The sequence below is a fragment of the Pelophylax lessonae genome, assembly GCF_965119305.1.
Source record: "Pelophylax lessonae genome assembly, chromosome: 11".
Taxonomy (NCBI): Eukaryota; Metazoa; Chordata; class Amphibia; order Anura; family Ranidae; genus Pelophylax; species Pelophylax lessonae.
This window is the reverse complement of record NC_138778.1, coordinates 192684558-192710623: the sequence shown is the minus strand read 5'-3', so window position 1 is coordinate 192710623 and position 26066 is coordinate 192684558. Positions and strand designations below refer to the sequence as shown.

Genomic DNA, 26066 nt, shown 5'->3' with positions numbered 1-26066 from the left:
CAAGCAGTGTCAGTTGAACATAAAACCCAACTCAATAGAGGGTTGGGTGCTATGTCCGTCAATGAACATCACAGAAAAAGATTTTACGATGAGACAAAAATCCAGTTCTCTCTTTCGTTCATTGACGGACACAGCTCCAGATCTTCTTGACCCTTGGGACGTCCAAAAGCAGTGTCAACATGAGGGGTGGGACGAACACAACAAGAAACACACTTACCAAAGGATAAACATAGCCAACCAGGTAAAACAGGACCAACCAGGAACAACTGGAGCTAACCTGACAAAAAAACACCCTCAAAAGAGCAATAATCCTCTCCAACAGCGGCCTGCAAAACCTTGCAGCCAAAAGAAGCATCTGCAGATGCCAACACATCCACCTTATAAAATTTTGTGAAAGTGTGCACGGACGACCCAATGGCCGCCTTGCAAACCTGCACTACTGACGCCTGACAACGTAAGGCCCAAGAGGCACTAAGCACCATCGTAGAATGTGCCTTACCAGGGAAAGGAGGATCCTGACCCTTAATGAAAATCGGCCTGCACCACCGTCTGCCTGATCCATCTAGAAATGGTCACAGCAGACACGGCCAGCCCCTTACGGGGTCCATCTGTAAGGACAAAAAAATAATTATTTTTATGGAACGACTCAGTCGCCGCCAGGTACACCGATTGCCTGAACCATATCAAAAGAATGTAAGGCAATCTCTTCAGGATGCTTAGGACACAAGGAAGGCAGCACAATGTCCTCATTTAAATGGAAACCAGAGACGACTTTAGGAAGGATGAAGCACCACTTTGTCTCTGTGAACCACCAGATAGGGTGAACGACAAGACAACGCAGCCAACTCAGACACCCTGAGTGCAGAAGTAATAGCCACCAAGAAGAAATCTTTTTTGACAGTAAGCAGAGAAACCTCACAAATATTTTCAAAAAGGCGTTTTCTGAAAAAACGATAGCAACAAATTAAGGTCCCACGGAGGTGACGGAGATCTCATCGGGGGAGCCAGGTGGCGGACCCCCTGAACAAAGGTGTGAACCAAGGAATTAGTTGCCAACGGGCGCTGAAAGAAAATAGCCAGGGCCGAAATCTGGCCTTTGGTGGTACCCAAGGCCAAAAGCTGATCTACACATCTTTGGAGAAACTCAAAAACACGAGACACCGAAAAGGAACAGGGGGAGACCTCCCAAGACTCCCACCAAGCAATGGAGACCCTCCACACTCTATGATAAATCTTCCTAGAAGTCGATTTTATAGCTTTTAACAGTGTGCAAATCACCAATTCTGACACCCCTCTATGCTTCAGCACCATGCTTTTAACAGCCAACCTGGAAAAGCCAGCTACTGTAAAACATGGAAGATTGGTCCTTGATCCAACAGATCTCCTCTGACAGGAAGTCTCCAAGGGACAATGTCGACGAGCTGTACTAGGTCTGTATACTAGGACCTGCCATTCAGGAGCCACTAGGATGACCAGAATCCCTTCTGCCTCGATCCTTCGTAGAAGTCTTGGCAGAAGAGTTATCAGGGGGGGAAATTCATACATCAGACGATACTGGCCCCAAGGAGCATCCAGAGCATCTGTGGCATCGGCCAGAGGATCCTGAGACCTTGCTACGAACCTCTGCACCTTCCTGTTGAGATGAGAGGCCAACAAGTCCACATCAGGAGTCCCCCACCGGAGACACAGTTGATGAAATACCTCCTGGTGAAGAGACCATTCTCCCTCATCCAACCTCTGCCGACTGAGGTAGTCCGCCTGCCAATTTTCTACCCCTGGAATATGCACAGCAGAGTTGTCTGGAACAAACCATTCTGCCCACCTAGAATGCTGAATACTTCCCGGGCTGCTAGGACACACTTTTGGTACCCCCTTGATGATTGACATATGCCACGGCCGTGGTATTGTCCTATTGAATCCTTAGCGGGCGCCCCTGAAGACGAACTGTCCATTGGGTAAGGCAAAGCCTGATCGCCCGAATATCCAGGCTATTGATCGGCAGGCTGGACTCCTTCAGAGTCCAAACCCCCGGAGCACAATCCATGCCCAAGACACTTTCCCTCCCGGACAGGCTGGCATCTGTGGTGACCAGGGAGAGAAAGGATTTTCCCTGTCAAAGCGCCGGAGAGGGGAGCCACCAGAACAGGGATCCCCTCGTAACCCGGCTCAACAGGATCAGATTGTCTAGAGACTGTGGGTTCTTGTTCCATTTGGCATGAATCTCCTTTTACAGAGTTTTGTTAAGGAGCTGAGCAAACAGAACCGCCTTGAAGGTGGAGACTATCAAGCCCAGCACTTGCATACAAGTTCTGAGAGATGACCGCCGGCTGGACAACAGGAGCTGTATCGCATCCTGCAACTTCAGGAGTTTCTCCTCCAAAAGAAACATCTGGGCTGAGACCGTGTCCAGGGTCAGGCCCTGATAGTCCAGCTTCGTGGACAGGACCAGAACAGATTTTTGGAAATTCAGTTTCCATCCGAAACTCAAGCAGAGCTCACAAAGAAATTTCCAGACTGTCTTTTACGGCATTTGGAGACTCTGGAGGTCGTCCAAGTACTCCAGTACTGAAGTACTCCAGTACTGCAATCCCCTTCTGCCTTAGCAATGCTAACACCGAGGCCAAAACTTTTGTGAACACCCAAGGAGCTATGTTGAGACCAAAGTCAAAACGCCACGAATTGATAGTGCTCCTTGCCCACGGCAAAGTGAAGGAAATGCTGATGCCCAATATATATTGGGATATGAAGGTAAGCGTCCTTGATATCGATAGAGGCCAGGAAATCCCCTTGATGAAGGGATGCCACTACCGTGCAAATGGACTCCACTTGAAATTTCTGAACCAGCACAAAGCGCCCTCAGAAGGGAGGGGGGGAAGGGGGGACGACACTACTCACCACACCCTGGCACCGGGCGGGCACCGCTTCAGGCAGACTGCCGCACCACCTTGGAATGGGAGTGCTGCAGACCAGAGGCCCGCTGCCACTCAGGCCATGACCAGGGCTATGCGTCCTCGCGAGGCGTTTAACTCGCCGGCCAGCCCCCATTCAGTGGGGCTATGTCGCAGCCAACGTAGCGCGGAGCTAAGGTCGGGTCGCGCTCGCTGGCCAGACTGGGAAGACAGTAAGGATCTAGGATATCCAGTCCGTAGCCCAATCTGGTAGTTGATTGTGGTTCTCACAGGAACAGAAAATAATAAAAGGAAGAAAAAATTCAGTTTAAAAAGGAAAAAAATCCTAGGACCAGAGATCCCAGCAAGGAACTAGGTTCTTACTCCTGACTAGGCAAAAAAAAACAAAAAACTGAAGACCTATAGCTGGAAGTGGGAGAATACCCCCTGGGACTGCCCGATAGGCGTAGTCAAACTTTTTTCCCCTAGTGTCCCTACTCCTGTAGGGGGCAGCATAAACCCAAGGGTAAGAAAGATCTGGAGCTGTGTTCGTCAATGAATGAAATTGAAATCATTATACATACCTTTTCTGCAGCGGATCCAGTATCTCACTAAGCGGTCAGTGGCGGCTTCTGTGTGGAAGTGTGTAGGAGAGGCAGCCGACAACGGAAACATGGTAGTAAGTCTATGGGTGATGTCCCTTCCCTGGCATTTCCCAGCTCTTGTTGGCTGTCTCTGCCACACAGCATCTGGTCGCTGAAGACCGGATCGGCTGCAGAAAAGCAATGTACAGCAATTGTTGCTTTACACAGTTCGATAGATTAGTCTTAGAATGTGTCTGTCAGTAGATTTAGAGTTAGTTTTTGGCTGAACTTCCACTTTAAAATAGATCTACACTTAGATCTTACAATAGAGCCATGCCAAAAAGCGGTTCATAGATGGATCATAATTTGATCAATGTGCGGTCATCATCCCTGCTCTACAGGAGTCGATCATTGGAAAATTAGAAAAAAAAAAAAAAACTTGTCAATCAGCGGCTGCAACTGCTGACCATTGTATTCTTACTGCACCGATGGGGGGTTTCTCCATCCACCTAGATTGTGTGGATAGAGGAATCTGCTTGTGCCATCGTCCTCCCAAACCGAAAAAACTTTTTTTTGCCAAACAGTGCGTTGTTCCAAAGAAGAGATTCTTCTCCTAAAAATCCACTATTCCAGAAATGTAAGCTAACTAAGATGGTATTATAAGGGATCCACAATCACATTAGCATTATCTGGAGAACTACTTATTCATTTTTGTGAAGATGTAATGATTAAATTATAAAAACAGCCGCATGAGTGTGTGTACCTGTTACTTTGACAACACTCCGTTGTGTCTCCAGAAAAGGAAGTAACGGAGATAAATCGGACAATGGTTCTCTTTCCAAAGTCTATGTGAAAACTACTAAACACCCCAAAATGTCTTGACAGGAGTGAAACTTTAATCCACTGCATTTTGGTTTTGCTCCAGGATGACTATACTTCTTGCTCTTTGCATGATCTCTAATCAGTCCAAACTGTTAATCAAGTTCTTGTGATACAACATGCCCATGTGTTTATTCTGATCATATCTACAAGTCATCAAAGTACGTGCAGGCATCTGATTTGGCTTATTTATTGTTTTAGAAATATCTGGTCAATATGCGGGTAAGTTTTTCTGTTAAACCAGTCGGTGTGGATGGGGGAATCCTCATTGTAGACTTCCCTGCTGCCAGAATGCACAGCTTGGTGCCGATTGGGTGAAAAAATACAAACAGGGTGGTTTAACAGAAGCAATCTGTTCAATCACAGTGACCACACATGAATCGAAATTCAACAGCTCATTACTTAACTGACCGAATTTTGAACCATGTATGGCCAGCTTAAAAAACAACCATACTTTGTACTACTTAGGGTTACAAAACAGCATTCTACTGCACTTGATGGGCAAGATACTTCTGTAAAGACCTAGAAAAATGATTGTTTTAAAAAAGCATTCAGGGAGATGCATTTCACCTTCTTCAGCTGGGCTCACACTAGCTGCGACCGTAGCTCACAGCAGGGGTCTGTGTGTCCCTGTTCTCCATTTCACGTGCGAATCAGGTCAGAATTTTTGCCTGAATTCGGACCTGAAAACGAAACACAGGTGCACACAGGACCCTTTCCCAGTTCAGGCAGCATCTGCCCCGGAGCGGTGTAAACCAGCTTCACTGAGACTCAGTCACACTCTCCTGTCATGCAAATTGGATGAGGCAAGGGCGGACCTACAGGGGTCGCCATGGCGACCGGGCCCCATGCTGCAGGGGGCCTGAGAGGGCCCCCTGTATGTATAGATATGAGGAGCGGCAACCGCAGCTGAGACCGGAGCTCCCCGATCCTCAGCCGAACTGTAAATCGGCATCGAGGAAGCTGGTCTCCCTTAGGAAAGTGAAAGCAGTGTGTGCTGTGCTCTCTGCCTCCCCCTACAGTGCAATACCCGGCAGGAAGTTACAGGAAGAAGGTACTGTCCTCTCTCTCTCTCTCCGTTTTAAAGAAAAGGCTTTCTATGTGCATTTATGTATGTATGTATGTATGTATGTATGTATGTATGTATATGTATGCATGTATGTGTGTACTGTATGTGTGTGTGTGTGTATGTATGTATGTATGTATGTACTGTATGTATGTACTGTATGTATGTAGTGTGTGTGTGTGTGTGTGTGTGTGTGTATATATATATATATATATATATGCGCATGTGTGTGTGTATATATGTGCTTATATATGAGTATGTATATGTGTGTGTATGTGTGTACATGTGCGTTTATGTGTGTATGTGCACATTACTTTTAATCCTGACCCCATATATGTGTACAATCAGAACTATTTTTTTTTTTTTTTACAGCTTGTTCATAGTACCAGCAAGAAAATGCTATCCCTCTGAAAAGCGATCCATGCTCATTTCGCTTTTCAGAGGCATTTGACAGGAGGTGAAAAGGCAATATGTTGCCTCCTCACCGCCTGTTTTAACCCCCTAATGCAGGGGTGGGGAACCTGCGGCCCGCACAATCATTGCGTCCAGCCCCCCCCCCCCGTGCCGCTGAGCCTGTGTATGCCAGCGGAGCTGTCAGAAGAAGCCGATGGCTCCGTCCTGACAGTGCAAGTCACAGAAAAGCTTCAGAAAAGGGTGGACCCGGGGCACAGAGCAGTTCGCCCCGAGCCCACCCATTTGTGTGACAATAGCGAATGAAAATTCGCTATTGTCACACGGATCCTCCTCCTAGCCAATCAGCAAGCGGGTCCAAGTTCTGGGTTGGCCGAAAGGCGAACACATGCCATTGGTCGAGGAGGAGGCGGGATGACTCGAGGAGAAGCCGCCGCTGCAGGTAAGTGCACTGGCTTTCTGCATTGAAAGGGGGCACGCTGTGGTCAGTTTGTATTGAAAGGGGGCACGCTGTGGTCAGTCTGTATTGTAAGGGGGCACGCTGTGGTCAGTCTGTATTGTAAGGGGGCACGCTGTGGTCAGTCTGTATTGTAAGGGGGCACGCTGTGGTCAGTCTGTATTGAAAGGGGGCACACTGTGGTCTCTCTGCATTGAAAGGGGGCACACTGTGGTCTCTCTGCATTGAAAGGGGGCACACTGTGGTCTCTCTGCATTGAAAGGGGGCACACTGTGGTCTCTCTGCATTGAAAGGGGGCACACTGTGGTCTCTCTGCATTGAAAGGGGGCACACTGTGGTCTCTCTGCATTGAAAGGGGGCACACTGTGGTCTCTCTGCATTGAAAGGGGGCACACTGTGGTCTCTCTGCATTGAAAGGGGGCACACTGTGGTCTCTCTGCATTGAAAGGGGGCACACTGTGGTCTCTCTGCATTGAAAGGGGGCACGCTGTGGTCAGTCTGCATTGAAAGGGGGCACGCTGTGGTCAGTCTGCATTGAAAGGGGGCACGCTGTGGTCAGTCTGCATTGAAAGGGGGCACACTGTGGTCAGTCTGCATTGAAAGGGGGCACGCTGTGGTCAGTCTGCATTGAAAGGGGGCACGCTGTGGTCAGTCTGCATTGAAAGGGGGCACGCTGTGGTCAGTCTGCATTGAAAGGGGGCACGCTGTGGTCAGTCTGCATTGAAAGGGGGCACGCTGTGGTCAGTCTGCATTGAAAGGGGGCACGCTGTGGTCAGTCTGCATTGAAAGGGGGCACGCTGTGGTCAGTCTGCATTGAAAGGGGGCACGCTGTGGTCAGTCTGCATTGAAAGGGGGCACGCTGTGGTCAGTCTGTATTGAAAGGGGGCACGCTGTGGTCAGTCTGTATTGAAAGGGGGCACGCTGTGGTCAGTCTGTATTGAAAGGGGGCACGCTGTGGTCAGTCTGTTTATTAATTTTTTTTTTTTTTTTTTTTACAATATTATTCAAAGAAAATGGTAGAAAAATGTAATTTAAAAAAAAAAACACTACTGACAACAATGGCAGAACTACCACACAAACATTGCACTTGCGACCGGCCCTGGCGTTCCGCCACCAGGCTGGGAGGGAAGGGCCCCGTCCGGGGGGCCCTTTATGGCTTCTTGCATCGGGGCCCTGAAGGTTCTAGTTACGCCACTGGGATGAGGGGAAACCCGCATCCAGTTTGCATAAGTGTAAACCCAGCCTTACGGTTTGCAAGTATAATAAAAAGTGGCTGATAACTTTACAATACACCAGGATTGCAGTTTTTTGTCCAAAAATGTTCATTTTCAGAATGTTCATTTGGTTTTCGAAAGGTTAATGTAGTCAAATCAACTTTAGTTTTTGTCCACAGTGATCAGAAATCAAAAGGAAGAGGATGAAAAATTCAGACTATGAATGTGGTTGACTTTGAGGAAAAATTGTACATAATCATATTGTAACAAAATCTGTTCAATATGCTTGGTAAGTCATTCAAATAGAAGGTCTGTAGGAAATTTTAAGGGCTTTTCAGTGAAATTAGTCCATTCAAAGATGGCAAGAATGTTCTGATGATTTTTTTTCAACCTTTGAACGAAAATCTGTGCATAGCCTAATATCTAATAAACGCGGGCCAATCATCGGGTGGCATTGGCCCATTCAACAGAAACCAGCTGATATTTGGTCCATGTGTACCGCAGCCGGTCCGCCAGGCTGGCTTATGTCGAAGGGGCATGAACGAAAAAGGTCTGCCGACTGTCTTCAGGTCAGCCATTGGCTTAAAAGTGGTGACCGAGGGCGTGTCCTGCTGACAGAACCCAATTGCACAGCAGGGGAGATTGCTGTACTAACATCGGATTGTTAGTACAGCGGCGACTCCTAAGATTTTTTCCTTTCCATTCAGCTGAAACCTACTAGCCGAAAATGGTGTTAACTGCATTTTGCTGATAAGATAAAAAGGTGACAATGATGGCACCTAAAACGCACGCCACGATTATACTGTGCTTATAGTTTGTTTTTAATACGCCATATGACAACCGCATAAAAAACGTAACATGGGTGGGTTATAGATGTGTTCTTGCTGCGCTTTCAACTGCATTTAAACAGGGAGGTGCGTTTTTAGTGCAGTTTTCTAAGTGACCAAATATACAGCAAGCAGGTTTTTATCACCACAATGGAAGCACAATGAACCAGTCTAAAGACATACATAGAATTTAAAAGGGATATATTTTTCTTGAGCTTTTCTTGCGCTAAAGGTGCCAATATTGGCCGACCAATTCATATTCATTTAAATTCATAATATTAATTAAAAAGTCAAATACATTTTTATATATAATAAAAATATATATATACATTTTTGTAATATAAAAATTTTCTAATTTTTGTTTTTTGGCCAAGTGCATTCTATATTTTTGGTTCTGTCACCAAAATTTCCATTCGGTGCACCTCGAAAACCACCATTACAATAGTACCAACAGAATCACAGCCTACCTTCCCATTATACACAGTAGATGTAGGAAATGCACCAAAAAAACACAGCCAGCAAATACTACGGACCTGAGGAACGCACACCTAAAGCCTGGAACACAGCAAACCTTTTTGTCCTGCATGCCACAATAAGATGGTGTGACATGGGCTTTTAGACTTTTGATCCTGAGAGAGGCCAGCTACATATGATCAAAGTGTTGGTTATACAAGAAGATTCCCCCCCCCCCCCCATGTCTTCAAAAAAACATCCCGACATCGTGACTCCACGCCATACTTGACACAACTGCCTTGATAGTAGACATTAGACCGCTATGGACCATAGTGGCTTTTTTTTCTTTTTTTTTTTTTTGATCGAAAGCTTAAAGTATAATTAAGGCCCCTTTCACACTTGTGCAACTTGTCCTGCGACTTGGGACTACAAAGTCGCATCATGACAAGTCGTACGCCATGATTTCCAATGAGTACCGTTCATATTTCTGCACTAATTTGGGCCAATTTTAATGCATTTTAGTTCCAAACACATAGGCATTGCTTCAACTCCAGTCAAAATTGCGGCGAAAAAAATTGCGGGAAAAATCGCACGACTTTTAGGTCGCATAAGTGTGAAAGGGGGCTTAAGCCCATTTTCTTTCTCTACCTTGGAATGGAGCAAGCAATGGTTAACACTCATGTCAGTTTTAATTAAAACTATATAATAAAAAACCCTTAAGGCTCTACTTCTTATTTGCAAGATCCTCCGAAGATTACCAATTAAAACCTACGGGACCTGGGAGACAACCCCTCATCATATCTGTATACAACATATCTTATTCATATTACAAAATATAAATATAGAATACATGACCCAAAAAAAAAAAAAAAAACACACTTAGTTAAAACATAATTGGTCAGGTAATGTATTGTATAAAAAAAAAAAAAGAAAAAAAAAAAAGAAAGAAAAAGACAAAAAAAAGAAAGAAAAAAAAGAAAAAGAAAAAGAAAAAGAAAAAAAAAAAAAAAAAAAGCACCCTCCCCAAGAAAAGTGTGTGTCCCTAGCTAAATAGGGACTAGTATCTTCCCAAAGGGATAGGATATCCTCAATGTTCTTATGGAGTATCCAGAAATATGCTGTAGCCTAGAGAGTCCCAAATAGAAATTTGATTTCAACCAGGTCTCATGAAGTATCCAGAAATATGGCATAAAAAGTCCCACATTAGATTTAAACTTCAACCAGACTTATTTTTGTATATGGATAAATACATGTGTGCTGAGCTTTTCCCAATAAGCAACCATAACCTTCTTGTCAGGGGAAATTGAAAAAGCCAAGCACTATATAGCATAAACTGTAGTTGCATGTCAAGGGAGACACCAGCTAAAGGCCCATGTTGTCTTGATAATATCCACTTCAGGCTTAGATGATCCAGTCCATCCCATGAGGCACATGTAGTCCAGTTTATCCGTATATAGTATACTTGTGGCCTGGTCCATTAAGAGGAAATTTAGGAAAGCCTCCCAGGATGATGGAAATGAGGGTTTCGCAGGTCACTCTAGCTGCATCAGAGGTATATATTTAATACACCGCCATTCTGAATTCTGTTTAAGCTGTTTCTTTTTTGCCATCTGTGTCTATTTGTGGCCATCCCTTTACTTCCCTGTCCCATATACACAACAGGGAGCAAAATCTGTCCAAAGTGGGGGAAATCCCTTCTTAGATGGTTATGACCAAAACAAGTGCTAACATTAAACATTTGCAACTGCGGGAGAGGGACTCATAACTTTTAGTCCATCGAATACTTTCTCCAGCCCTATAAAAAGTGGTACTTCTTTATCGCCATACAGTTTTGTGGCTAAAGAAAGAGGGTTAGGAGACTCATTGTGGTTGCAATGCCCTTCAGGCCTGAATGTGCTTTTTTTATCAATGTGGGTAAATTTTTTTCTTTTTTATAAAAAGCTGGAATATGCCTTCAAACACATCATTAGATCTTTAGAGCTGGAGCGAGGTTTGGTTTTTCAATGGCCACCGAACATTGAAGATGAAAGCAAGGCTTGGTTACTCGTACCCAGTGTATAAAGACATCACAAAATGCATTTAGGTTGGTTCGGTGATCACTTCAGGTTCCTCATTTCCGACCGCTGTTGGAACGCATGCTGATACCGAGCGGCATTCACACACTATTTTGCTCTCCGCTATTTGGAGGTGCCGTTTGGCACAATAAAATGTGCGTGTACTATCCATTATTGTGTATAATAAAGCTTTTAAAAACGTTATTGCGCAATCCTATATTTTTATTTTGTTGGGAAACAGCAACAATATCCTGATTGAGGGGATAAGTGCATAGCAATCCATTGTGAACACAAGGAGACCATCTATCTACTATATATCCAAGGAGCCGGATACAAAATTTAGAGCAAACTGGGTCCTGGAGGCCCTGCGATTGCTGGTGAGTCATCCCCGTATTAATGGGTGAAGGAACATTTTAGGCACAAGCGCCTTAAGAAGATTTGCAAAGCACCTTATGTCAATTTTTGTAGTGGAATTTTTCTGCACGGCAATAATACTGTTGCACCTTATGAATTTATGGACTGGATGTATTTTTATATACGTTTCCTATATTGGATGGAATTTTTTGCACTATATGAAATGTTGGTATTTATTATATATAATATTCAATTATTACCTTGCGCTTCTGCGGATTTCTCTCATGTTTTCTGGGGTTGTCCGCAGATTGCTTCCTATTGGTTGGAGGTGACTCAATTTGTATCCGGTCTGGCCTCGGTCCCGTTGACGGTGGGGGTCTGTCTCCCTGGCCTGGTAGACCAGTTGGCGACGGCCAGGGCGACAAGGACCCTTCTTGGAATCTTGCTGTTCTATGCTAGGAAGGCCATAGTCCTTAAATGGAAATCTCCTCACCCTCCGACTTTGGGCTTCTGGAAGGGGTTGATTAATGCGGTAGTTCCGCTCTATAAGGTGACTTATATCTCTAGGAATTGCCCTAAGAAATATGAAAAGGTCTGGCGGGTCTGGGTGGATTCCAGATCCACAGTTGATGAGCGGGCCTCAGAGCCTGACACAGTCTGAACTCTGGCGGGACCATGGGGGGAGAGAACGGAGACTAATGTTTCTGAAGTGGACTTTCTTGCTTTTTCAATGCCTTTTTTGATGGAGGGTACTGAGCAGTATGGTTGAGGGAAGTTTTGGGTGGGTGTTTTCTGTTTTTATGTTTTTGTACTGTTTGCTTGTTGGTTGGCTGGGGTATGCCCCTTATGGCCTTGTTTTTCTTTGTGCTAAACTCAAATAGAATTTTAAAAAAAAATATTAATTTATTACCACCAATTATTTATTTAGCACTTCGCACTTTTCGATTTGGTGCCTCGTATTGTCTCTCTCTGCTATAGGCACTCCGTTTTGTTACAAGCAGTGTCAGGAGAATTATAACTCCACAGAAGGGTGGGTGCTGTGTTCGTCAATGTATATTAGAGAAATGGATTTTAAGGTCCTAAATCCTATTTTCACTTTCATTCTTTGAAGGACACAGCTCCTGATATTCATAACTATTGGGACATCCCAAAGCAGTGTTAAACATGAGGGGTGGGAACAAAAAAAAACTCCCAAGGCTAAATCATTAGCCAACCAGGCAACAGGAGCGCAACTAAACAACTGGAACCCACCTGAAAAAAAACCAACACACCCTCAAAGAGGATCAGGTCCTCTAAACAGCAGACTGCAAAACCTTTGCGGCCAAAGGAAGCATCCGCAGATGCCAACACATCCATTTTATAAAACTTTGTAAAAGTGTGCACCGACGACCAGGTGGCCGCCTTGCAAACCCGCGTTATGGACGCCCGATGACAGAAAGCCCAGCAGGCACTAAGCGCCCTAGTAGAGCGCGCCTTGACAGGGAAAGGAGGAACTTGATGCCTGATGGAAAAGGCCTGAATCACCGTTTGTCTGATCAACCTGGTAATGGTAGCAGAGGAAGCGGAAAACCCTTTTCGAGGTCCATCTGTGAGCACAAAGATTGTCTGACTTCCTGAAAGAATCCTTAGCTGCCAGGTACACCCTTACTGTCAAGACCAAATCCAAAGCAACACAATGTCTTTATTCAAATGAAAATCAGACAACCTTTGGAAGGGACGGCGGACAAGGGCGAAGAACGACCTTATCCCTGTGAATCACCAGGTAAGGTGAACGACAGGATAACACCGGCAGTTCCAACACCCTATGTGTAGAGATGATAGCCACTAAAAAAAGCCACCTTCTGGGACAGCGTAAGCAGGGGAATCTCCTGAATATTTTCAATGGGAGGCTTGTGTAGACCTGAAAGCATCAAAGATCCAAAGGCAGCAACAAAGGCCACACTGGAGGAACCAAATGTTGGACACCCTGAAGAAAGGTACGCACCTGGGAGTGTGTGTGGCCAAAGGTCGCTGGAAGACGACCGCCAAAGCCGATACCTGGCCATTTCCTGTTCAACCCCCCCATTGAAGGAATATCAAGATCCGAGCCACCGAGAAGAAACGAGGAAGAACCCCAAGACACTCACACCGCGCAATGTACGTCTTCCACGTACAATGGTAGATCTGCCTAGAGGCAGATTTCCTAACTTTCAACAGTGTAGGAACCACAGACTCAGATAAACCCATATTCTTCAGCACCTGGTGTTAAACAGCCAAGCTGTCAGAGCCAGCGACTGTAAAGCAGGAGGAAAGATCGGTCCTTGGAACAGCAGATCTGCCAAGGAACATTGGCGACCAGCCGCACCAGATCGGCGTACCAAGCCCGGCAAGGTCAGTCGGGAGCAACTAAGATGATCAGAATCGCTTCTGCCTCGATCCTGCGTAGAAGTCATGGCAAAAGCTTGAGAGGAGGGAAGGCGTAAATCAGACGGATACTACTTCACGGGGCCACCAGCATGTCTGTGGCGTCCGCCAAAGGATTCAGTGGCCGAGCCACAAACCTCTGCAGCTTGCTGTTGAGCCGAGATGCCAACAGATCCACCTCGGGGGTGCCCCACCGGGGAGATAGCTGATGAAACACCTCCGTATGAAGGGACCACTCATTGGTCCAACACCTGCTGACTGAGGTAATCCGCCCGCCAATTTCCACCCCGGGAATGTATATGGCGAAGAGGGCTGGAACGAACTGTTCTGCCCTGCTTAGAATGCCAGCTACCTCCAGAGCCGCCAGGACACTTCTTGTTCCCCCCTGGTGATTGACATAAGCCATGGCCGTGGCATTGTCTGATTGAATGTGCACTGGAAGGAAAGATGATCCGGCCAATGATCTAGGCACAGTCCGATTGCTCGTAGTTCCTAGAAATTGGAGTTTAAAGTGGGGCTCCACCTAAAAGGGGAAGTTCCGCTTTAAGGCCTCCCTCCCGGCTCCTATTGGTGATATGGAGCTTTTAAGGGGGATGGGGGGGGGGGGGGGGGGAGTAGGTACACACTCACTTCCAATGCCTTAGACGAATGGAAGCAGAAGTTCTCCTCCTCCATCCGAAGTATTCTGGGACACAGAAGACTTCGGGACCAGTCACAAAGCGCAGCGCCATAGAGCACACCGCTGGTTTGAGGGACAGGCGAGTGGCTGTTTATTAAAAGTCAACAGCTATTGTTTTGTAGCTGCTGACTTAAAATTCCCTTCAGGGACTGTAGCTCCGTTTTAACTATCACTCTACTACATCTGTGCCAGTTCCCCCACCATCACATGGTCATCACAGAAAGCATAGAATAAAAAGCTCCAGTTGGTTTTTATGGGAACAGAAATATTTTTGATTCCCGAAAAATCCTCAGATATGAGGCACAGACGTAGCCACATGCGGTCCTTTTAACAGTCGATCACAGAAAAGTTTTTTGTTTTCCTCAAATCACATCGGATGAGTATAGGGACAAAAAGTGCTTGGATAAGTATTTGTTCAGGTGAATGAACCACCTAGACATGTGTTTTTTTTTTTTTTTTAACAACCAGTATTAACTAAAAACGTATACCTTAACTCCAATAAGCTCTAATTGTACAGCAATGGGGCAGAATGGTTTTGATAGGATAAGGACTATGGCTGCCGTCACATGTAGGACTCCCGGACTATGTCAGTTATTCATGCGGAGGCTGTGCGGCAGTGATTGCTGGGACACCAGCACCCAGGAAACAATACACACTATTGTCCCTTTTACTTATGCTACCTCCTACTACAGCCCCCTGCTTCATTTATGCTGCCATATACTGAAAGAGCCACTTGTTAGCCTTACTTGCAATGCACACAGCCTAGAATTAAAAAACACTTAAAGGAGCTTTCAGAAAGTCCTCAGGAAGAAAACTTTTCAAAAAGAGACACACAAGTCTGTAAATGCTGTTTCACCTGCAAAAAACATCTACTTTTTTTACCTACCAATGGACTCTACTTCTACCACAGAAAGACTATGGGGTATATTTAAATAAAGATTTTGATTATTTTGAAACTAGCATTAATTAAAAGAAAGAAAAAAATAAATAAAACACACGTTACAAAGGGCACAAGCACTACATAGCATCCTGTACATCTTTCTGATCCATGACTGTAAAAGACACCAATACACGTTTAACAAACATCAAAAAGACCCTGACAGAGGCTAACACACCCAAACGCTATTTCTCTGACTTTTTCCACCAGGCCGCTGGTGCCATCAAAGAAATTGCAATCCAACTGGGTCAAAATCATTCAACTACTGTAACGATCATCTTATGTCCATCCATATGGCCAGTGTATAGACATAGGGAGTTATGTGTCACAAGACACCTAGATTCATCATTTTATTTACTTTTATTTTTAAAGGGCCAGTCTACACTAATAAGACTCCACATGCAGCGTGCGTCCCTGTATGAGCTCAAGGTACAAACTAAGGCAATGAACTAAAAGGTCTTCTCTGCAGAGACCACAAAATGCCTTCCCATTTACCCATCACGGCATAACAAGCAATGTTGTGGACCCAAGTGAAGACAGCTCATAGCCTAACCAAGCATGATGTAAAGAGGGGGGACACTTACTACTGTGCGCAGTCAATGAGCTGGTACTCGTTCGATCTCTCGTAGCAGGCCTTCACACCTTCATCTTGCCAGAGCGCTTTTGTATGTTCATAGAACTCCTGAAAAAGAGTAAAACAGTCAAAGTTTACACTTTGCAAAGACACCTAGAGCTTTGATGTTCTTTAACTGCAACCAAATGTGAAGCATTTTGCATTAAAACTGACCTAAACTGGCTCTTAACCTTTAAAATGAATGTTTCCTCCTCTCCATCACTCCCCCACACTCTGCTACAGAAAACTGTCTTTTTTTTTTTTTAATGTAGAAGTTTCAGCGAGGTCCCCCATCCTCCCTTCTTGCCTAGGCGGATGATGTGCAGTGCCCCGATGCCTGGATGCACTGCACGTCATCCAATTCATTAAAAAGGGGTGTGTGGCAGGCCTAGAGTTGCATCTTTAGGAGGTTGTGCCTGAACCTGTAAAAGCCGTCAGCCTGCTAATTTTTTAATGTAAAACAATCTGGCTGCTTTGCATTATCTCGGATATGTGGTCCAGTGTACATCAGACCATGCCCTAAGCTCCGACCAGAGGCCAGTTGGTCAACGTATGAGCCGGACTGATCCATTTGCACCTGGAGGTGTTAATAGTGTATTGTGGTGATGAATAATAACTATTTTTAATGAATTTTTGATGTACGTTTTTCCTCCCTTCAAATCTTTTTAAGAATGTAGATGCACATATAAGTACCCTGAAGAAGTGGAGAAAGTATTCTGGGAAATGCATTGGACCTTAATGTCATTCTGCAAGCACTGGATATGTATAACAGCTAAAGCCATTTGCTATGGGTGTTTGTACGGGTTTTTTTTTTTCCTTAAAATTGTAGACCTTTTTTAATCAGGTTTATACAATAAAAGTTATCTTTTATGATACATACTGTACGTGTATGTGCTCATCTCGGTGACAACCCCACTTCCTATAAAGTCCAGTTTTTTTCTGATAGGGGCATGTCCTCTCCCTCTTTTCCTTTTTACAGCTTTACATTAGATCTCCCAAAAGATCCCCCCACCCTGCGCTGATGCTGACCAATGAGAATCCATATGGTCCATCCTGGAAGTGCTGACCAAAAAGAGCATGAATGTCGAGTCCCAGGACTGCTGGAGTGGCTGTGGGGGTGCTGACAGCTCAGCAACCCCAGAAGTAAGTAGAACAGGTATTGGGGGTGTTGTTGGTTCACACTTACATTTTTTCTGTAAAGGTGAACCAACAATTTAAAGCAAGGATCAGGATAGAAGCCCTACAGCCTGCACTTTCAAAAAACAAAGTTAACAATGGCAGCTCTTTTATTTCCACACTGGCAGGCTTCCTTAGGAAGGACAACAAGGTTATACTGGCCATACATGGTTCGAATCGAATTTGAACTGTTAATGAGCAGGCTCAATGTACCAAGTTGATCGATCAACTTGGGTACAACCAGCCTGCACGATTCTCTTGTGATTATTGCTAGCGGCTGCTATAACCACCAGAGACAATCACGGTCTTCTCCCGTGGGGATTGTTTCCACTGCACCCACTCTGCCAAAAGACAATGGCCTGGCAGGAGGAATTCCCACATCAACACTGCCTGTGTTGATGGGGGAATCAAGCAAATTTATATCCTGCAACCATGAGAAATTCGCTCCATGTATGGCCAGCCTTAACCAGTGTTACTTAAAAGAAAACCTTTGCAATCATGAAATATCAGCTCTAAACAAATGGGATGTTAAGGAACAAAAAGTATAAACACTAGCAGTGTTTCAAAAATCTGATCAAAATGCTACTCCCATTTTAAAGTGTAACTAAACTCAGAGTTTAACATTAACCATTTTTAATCCTTTTTCTGCTAGCATTAGTAAATGGATAGGAAGACATCGTAACATCTGCCTATATGCATTGCCAGCAAGGACACTTTAAAAGTGTGGGATGTATCATTGCCGAGCAGGCTAGCATGGGGGTTGGTATAGACAACAAACATATATATAACTATATTGATAAAAACCAAGAATCCCACCTATCCCAAGAAAAATGCAAGAACCAATGTGCAGAAAACAACAGCCAATGTTCAAGACACAGGAGCCCAAAGTGAAAGTATTTGGTTGTAACACAATGTTTTTTTTCCGCCAAAGGCCTAGAGAGAAGGATAGGTGTCTGCAGGCAACAGTTAAGGTTCTTGTGGGTCTGGAGTTTCAATGCAAACACATGGAGTTGTGGATTTAGGGAGAATGATAAATAGTACAGGAAAATGCTTATCCGTCACTTATTACCATCAGGGAGGTGTCTGATCAGTCCAAAATTAATTCTGCAGCAGGACAATGGAGAACAAACAATCCTTAGAAAAGATGGTATGGTGCCACAGAGCCCTGAGACAAAGACAACGGAGAGTGTCTAAAGACCTGTACACAGTGGTGAATCCACATGCAGGCACAGCAGGGAGGCAGATTGGCCAGAGACCGGATGAACCCTCGGCAGGGAGGCAGCTTCCTGGCATGGACGTTATGTGGTTTGTATGCAGGGTGCCAGAGCACATAATGGAGGTAACTGGGCAATGTAGATATGGTGGGGGTCTGTGCTGGGTAGCAAAAGGAGTAATCGGGGGGCGAGCAGGGTGTTTGCGACAATACTTTGTGTTAAAAAAAAAAAAATACACTGCATTTCTCAAGCATCCTTGCTGTACAGCTTTTTTTTATTTTTACAAGTGCCTAAAATACTGTAAATACAAAGCAGAATGCAAAACAACCTGAACTGCAACAGAAATACCCTATTCGGCATCCTCCCACCTAGGCGCTTACTTACGTGGAGGTCAACACTGAGCACTGGAGCGCGGGGCTGTGGAAGAAACAAAAGCAGCTAGCTGTGCACCGAGAGGCAAAACCAGCCGCCGGTCGGGCATCTGGGTGGATTCAGACATTGTCGTATACATCCAGAGCCTGGAGCTACTCTGTGACCTGCGAATCTTGGTCACAGTACTGAAAAAATAAGTGCACTCCTGTGACCATTTCCCTGAAGTTAGTATGTGCCAAGTAACATCCACGAATGGCAGGACCCAAGGTTTCCCAGTAAAACATTGCCAAAAGCATCACACTGCCTCCGCCAGCTCGCCTTCTTCCCGAACTGCATCCTGCTGCCATTTCTTCAGGCAAGCGAGACACACATGTATAAAATGTACATTGCCACTCTTTGTGACAAGTGAAAATCATAAGAAAAAATATGGTGTCTTAATATAGGAAAAATACAATAAAAAATTGCAGACAATAGTCCCAAATAAATCCAAATCAGTAAAGAGTGAGGGAAAAAAGTCCTTTCTGCCTGGAATGGATGCTTTTAACACCAGTGTGCCACAACCTTAAGTTTAGAGGACTTTTACTGTAACAAAATGGACCCTGCACAGGACTTTTACTGGAACAAAATGGACCCTGCACAGACAGTCCAGTACTATTTTCTGCTCCCACATAACCTGAAATGGAGGGGTCCAGCCACGTACATCCTGAAGAATGAAAGAATCCAGCAGAATTATTTGAAGGCGACATTAGGTCCTCTACAGATGTATTCACTTGCAAGCTCATGTGACTCTTTTTACACAAAGGGTCTATTTGTTCCTGTAAGGCCTCTTTCACATGGAGCGGACTGTATTGTGATCCGCTCCGGCACTTTTTTTTTTTTTTTTTTTTACGGACATGGACGACACTTGTGTCATCCGGTCCGTATGTCCGCATATCATCCCATCCGTTTGCGGATGATATACGGACATAATGTATGTCAATGCAATTGCGGATGTCAGCGGATGACACCGCTGACATCCGATTTACCGTCCTTTCCGTTTAAACTGAAGAAAAAATAGGGTTCTGTTCCGTTCCAAAAAACGGAACAAAACTGAAAGGACGAAAATCGGATGTCAGCGGATGGTCATCCGCAATGCCATTGACATACATTATGTCCGTATATCATCCGCAAAAAAATGGGATGATATACGGACATATAGAACGCCCGTGTGAAAGAGGCCTATGAGTCCTCTAAACTTAAGGTGGCAGAAAGAACTTTTTTTCAATTACACCCTTTACTGATTTGGACTTATTTGGGACTAATATCGGCATTTTTTAATTTATTTTTCATATATTAAAGACACAATATTGGTTTTCATGATCTTCACTTGTAACAATAAGTGCAGCAATGTTAATTTACATTTCTGTACACAATTTACTCGAATTGCTTTTGCCAGCTACTATCATTTGATCTACTAGAGTGATTTCTGTTTGTTTCGAATTTTTGGTATAAGACACACACATACTCGGCCATCCACATGATGTAAAAGAAAACGTGATTCATCAGACCAGGTTCGCCGCCTTCCATTGCTTTGTGGTCCAGTTTTGATGTTCACATGTCCGTTGTAGGCGCTTTTGGTTGTGGGTCAGTATGGGCACCCTGACCAGTCTGTGGTTACACAGCCCCATACACAACAAACTGATGTCCATTCCTTCCGCTTTCAACACATCAACATCAGGAACAACATGTTTACTTGTCTAACCCTAAATTTCCTACTAACTTTCAGATGACATTGTAACAAGATAATCTATGTTATTTATTTAACTGGTCCACAAAAAATTTCAGAAGGTATGGGGTGGTTGGCTTTCGGACTCATCCACACTTACATAAGGTTGTCCTCATTGTACATAGCCATGGTTGGTTACTTGCGTCAAGAGACGGGGAAGAGACCTGGCTTTTGAGGCAATTCAGCAGTAAATCAAGATAACTGTCCATGGCGGGTGTTGTTACTATGTTAACATTGCCACAGGTCTCTTCCAAAGGTGGTATGGTCATGCTGAGATTTTCCCTAGGATGTTATGTCTAGCATATATCTTTATATTCTTTTACAGGCATTGCAGGGGGGGGGGGGGGGGGTAGGGGTTTTGAGGGGGCATTCTCTGTACTTATTTTTATTTTGTATCTGGCTGCGCCAGAATTGTTACTGTATTTTTATTTTCTTGGTTTTTGGTATCTTGGATACCATTTTGTATACCTTTAGAGGACATCAAAAATTTAATTTTTGACTTACCGTAAAATCCATTTCTCTGATGTTCATTGATGGACACAGCTCCTTAGAATTCTTAACCATTGGGTTATACTGCCCCCTACAGGAGTAGGACACCAGGCAGAAAAAGAACTTGACTCACCTATGGGTAGTCCCAGGAGGCATACTCTCTCTCCCCCCCCCCAGCTAAAAAGGTAGTTTTGAAAAATTAAAAAAGGTAACAGTTTTGTTACTAGCAGTGTCAGAAGTATTACAACTCCATAGAGGGGTGGGTGCTGTGTCCAATCAATGAACATCAGAGAAATGGATTTTACGGCAAGTCAAAAATCCCATTTTCGCCTTCATCCATTGACAGACAACGCTCCTGATCCTCTTAACCATTGGAATGTCCCAAAGCAATGTCAAACATGAGGGGTGAGAAGAGCAAAAAAATTCCCAAGGCTGAACCTTAACCAACCAGGTAACAGGAGCTCAACAGAAAAACTGGAGCCCACATGAACATAGCCCCAAAGAGGGAACAGACCCTCTAAACTGCAGCCTGCAAAACCTTTGCAGCCAAAAGAAGCATCCGCAGATGCAAACACATCCACTTAATAGAATTTGGTGAAAGTGTGCACAGATGACCAGTGGCCGCCTTGCAATCCTGCGTCACTGACGCCTGATGACGGGAGGCCGAAGAAGCACTAAGCGCCCGAAAACAATGCGCCTTATAGGGAAAGGAGGACCCTGACCCTTGATAGAATAGGCCTGAGTCACTGTCCGTCTGATCCATCTGTAAATGGTTGCAGACGAGGTGGACAGCCCTTTTGTGGCCCGTCTGTGATCACAAACGGTGAGTCTGACCTCCGAAAAAGACTCAGTGGCTACCAGATACACCCAAATCGCCTGAACCACATCCTTAGGATTTCTGGGTCTGGGACACAGGGAAGGCACACGTCTTCATTCAAATAGAAATCAGAGACAAACCTAGGAAGGAACGAGGGACATGGGTGAAGAACCACCTTATCTCATGGACCAACAAGTAGGGGGTACAACGAGACAACGCGGCCAGCTCCGACACCCTGCGAGCAGAAGTGATAGCCAGCAAAAAAGGCCACCTTCTGGGCCAGAGTAAGCAGGGTATCTCCCAAACAATTGCAAAGGAAGGCTTCAGGGGAACTGAAAGCACCAACTTCAGACCCCAAGGCGGTAAAGGAGACCGCGCCAGCGTAATCAGATGTCAAACCCCTTAAAGAAAGGTATGCACCAGAGAGTACTTGGGCAGGGACCGCTGAAAGAAGAAGACCGCAAAGGCCTACACCTGCCCTTGATGGTACTCAAGGCCAGCTACTGCTCAAGAACTCATTGAAGAAACTTCAAAATCCAAGCCACCGAAAAAGAACAAGGGTGAACACCAGGACATGTACGATAGTAGATCTTCCTAGAGGTAGACTTCAGCAGTATAGGATCACCAACTCCAGTAAACCTCTATCCTTCAGCACCTGGCTTTCAAGCCAGCGACTGTAAAGCAGGATGGAAGATAGGCTCTTGGGACAGTATATCCTCAACGAAAGGCATCCTTCACGGGATGTCGGCGACCAGTCGCTTTAGGTCCATGAATCAAGACCAGCAAAGCCAGTCCGGGGCCCCTAAAATGACCAGAAACCCTTCGACCTTGATCCTGCATAAAAACTGCAGCAGAAGCTTGAGAGGAGGAAAAAGCTTAAATCAGATACTGGCCCCACGGGGCCACCAGAGCATCTTGTGACCTTGCCACAACCTCAGTACCTTTCTGTTGAGCCGAGCCGTGACACCCGCCTATCCACCTCAGGGGAGCCCCACCGGAGACATATCTGATGAAACCCGTCAGGGAGAAAAAAGGACCACTCCCCCTTGGTCCAACGCCTCCTGACAGATATAGTCCACCTGCCAGTTTTCCACTGTTGGAATGTGTACGGCAGAAGGCCAGTACACATAGTTCTGCCCACTGAAGAATGTCGGCTATTTCCAGGGTTGCCCGCACACTCTTTGTTCTGCCCTGGTGATTGACATAGGCCCCTGCCGTGGCATTGTCTAACTGGATCCATACCAGCAGCCCCCAGTGACAATCTATTCAGTGATCCAGGCACAGCCTGATCGCCTGAAGTGCTGCCCAGTAATCTGGACTCATCCAGCGTCCAACAACCCTGAGCAGAGCTCAGGCCCAGGACACCTCCCCACCCGGACAGACTGGCATCCACTGTCCAATACAAGGGGAGAAAGAATTTTCCCTGCCGAAAAGCCTGGAAATGAATCCACCAACTAGGGACCCCCTGGTTTCCTGACACAGCCGAATCTAATTGTCCAGGGACCTTGGACACTCATCCCATTTCACCAGGATCTCTCTTGGAACGGACCTCATATGGAACCCATGCAAACGGAACCGCCTCGAAGGTAGATACCATCAGGCCCAGCAACTGCTGGACAGCAGTAAAAGAATCACAGCATGCCACTTCTGGAGTTTGTCCAGAGGAAGGAACACTCTGGCTAGAGCTGAATCAATAGTGGGTCCCAGATAATCCAGTTTTCTGGATGGAATCAGAGCAGACCCCTGTTAATTCAGAGACCAACTGAACTCTTTCAGGGCCTGTATAGTGATCTCTACATTGTCCATCAGGGCAGCAGGAGGAGCTTGTCCAGGGACCCAGTACCGCAATCCCCTGCTGATGTGGCAATGCCAGAACTGTGGCCAACACTTTGAGAAGACCCGAGGAACGGAGGCAAGTGAGAAGACCCAAGGAGCGGAGGCAAGACCCAAGGGTAACGCCAAGACTGGAAAAACTCCTCTCCCACAGCAAAACGGAGGAATCGCTAGAGTCGAGCACACATTGGATTGTGCAGGGAAGCATACACAATTCCGATAGTAGCAAGAAAGTCCAGCTGAGGAAGGGATGTCACCACTGTGCAAATGGACTCCATTCGGAACTTCTGTACCTGCACAAAGCACTTCAGAGCCCAAAGGTCCAGAATTGGACGAACTTAGCCCTCTTCCTTTGGGACCGTAAACAGGCTTGAATAAAAGCCTTGAAACCATTCCAATACCTGAAGCGACAGGACATGCACCGCCCCAAGGAGAGCCTGCATTTGGTCCAGGACACACACTGAAGGAAAGAACCTTTCCAGGGGGAGATTGAAACTCTGACTTGTAACCGGACAGTATCACTTCATGGACCCATTGGTTGTTTACCAAGGAGGTCTACGGGCCCGGAAACCAGCGAAAATGTCTCCCACCCCAGGCATGGGTGAGGGCACATCTTCAAGCTGAAGATGCCTTGTCTGCGGGTCTAGAACATTTTTTTTTTTTGTAGGATCTTACCGGAAAATCTTTTTCTCTGATGTCCATTGACAGACGCAACCTCAACTTCATGAGCCGTGTGGGTTATGCTGCCACCTGCAGGAGTAGTCTAGGCAGTATGTCATTACAAAGTTTTTACATATACACGCACAATGGGGCTGCCCCTCCAGACATAACCCTCAAAGACACAGCCCAGCACATCAGTTTAGTTGAAAGCAGTGAAGACAAAATAAAAACTATCCCCATCAGAGGGAAGGGTGCTGGGTCTGTCAATGGACATCAGCGAAAAAGATTTTAAGGTTAAGATCTTACAAAAATTTTATTTTCTCTATCGTCCATTGACAAACGCAGCCCTTATCTTCAAGAGCCGTGTGGGACGTCCCAACGCAGTATAGGCATGAAGGGTGAGAAAAAGACAACCAGAAAGTAACGTAAACTCCAAAGGCTAAACCTAGCCAACTGGGTAACATGAAGACCAAAACAACATGGGTAAAAGACCCCTAAGAGAATAAGAAAAAAAAAAAAATGGAACAGCAGCCTGCAAAACCTTGCAGCCAAACGAGGCATCCAAAGAAGCCAACAAATCCACCTTGTAAAATTTGGTAAAGGTGTGCACAGACGACCAAGTCGCTGCTTTACAAACCTGTACGACTGAGGCCTGATGGCAAAAAGCCCAAGAGGCACTCAGCGCTCTAGTATAATGAGCTTTCACAGGGAAAAGGAGGAACCTGACCCTTGAGTGAATAAGCCTGAACAACAGTCTGCCTGATCCATCTCGAAATGGTTGTAGCGGACGCAGCCAAACCTTTGCGAGGACCGTCCATAAGGACAAAGAGATTATGATTTCCTAAAGGACTTAGTAACCGTTAGATAAACCCGTATAGCCCAAACCACAGCCAAAGAGTGCAAGGCAATCTCCTTGGGATGTGTAGGCTTAGGAAATAAGGAAGGCAATAAGAGGTCTTCATTAAGGTGAAAATCCAACACCACCTTTGAGAGAAAAGACAGCTTTGGCAGGAGGACCACTTTATCCCTGTGGACCACCAAATAAGGCAAATGACAGGATAGCGCCGCCAACTCAGACTCTGCGAGCAGAAGTAATAGCCACTATGAAGGCAACCTTCTGTGACAAGGAAAGCAGAGAAATCTCCCTGATATTCTCAAAAGGAGGCTTTTGAACAGACAAAACCAGATTGAGATCCCACGGCGATAGCAGGGATCTCCTCGGAGGAGCCAGACTACGCACCCCCTGGATGAAAGTGCGAATCAAGATATTAATGGCCAACGAACGTTGGAAGTAAACAGCCAAGGCTGACACCTGGCCCTTAATAGTAACCCAATGCCAAGCTCTGCTCAACCCCTTTTTGTAAAAAGGCTAAAACCCTAGCTAAGAAAACAAGCGAGGGTGCAGCTGCAGTGATTCACACCATGAAATGTATGATTTTCACGTGCGATGATAGATCTTCCTGGAAGTCGACTTTCTGGCCTTCAAAAGGGTAGGAATCACCGAGTCAGACAGACCTCCACCCCTCAACACATTGCTTTCAAACAGCCAAGCCGTTAAAGCCAGCGACCGTAAAGCAGGATGGAAGATTGGTCCTTGAGACAGTAGATCTTACCGCAGACGAAGTCTCGATGGAGGGAGAAGGACCATTTTTACCAGGTCTGCGTACCAAGTTCGCTGAGGCCAGTCTGGTGCCACCAGAATGACCGGAATGCCTTCAATCGCCTCCCGGTGAAGAAATCTCGGCAGGAGTACGAGCAGAGGGAAGGCAAAAATCAGACGATATTGGCTCCAAGGGAGCCACCAGAGCGCCTATGGCGAAGGCCAGAGGATCCCGAGAACTGGCCACAAACCGCTGAACTTTCCTGTTGAGGCGAGACGCAAACCGATCCACCTCCGGAGTCTCCCACTGGGCACACAGGA

General features: G+C 45.5%; 1 protein-coding gene across 2 annotated transcripts in view; it reads right to left on the bottom strand.

Annotated features, from left to right (window-relative positions):
- GNAS (GNAS complex locus) overlaps positions 1 to 26066 on the bottom strand; it is a 385873-nt gene that overhangs the window by 59266 nt on the left and 300541 nt on the right. For both annotated transcript variants that reach the window (XM_082271589.1, XM_082271590.1), the window contains exon 5: positions 15791 to 15888. In XM_082271589.1, coding sequence (XP_082127715.1) covers positions 15791 to 15888 — 98 coding nt within the window. The remainder of the gene's footprint in view (positions 1 to 15790; positions 15889 to 26066) is intronic.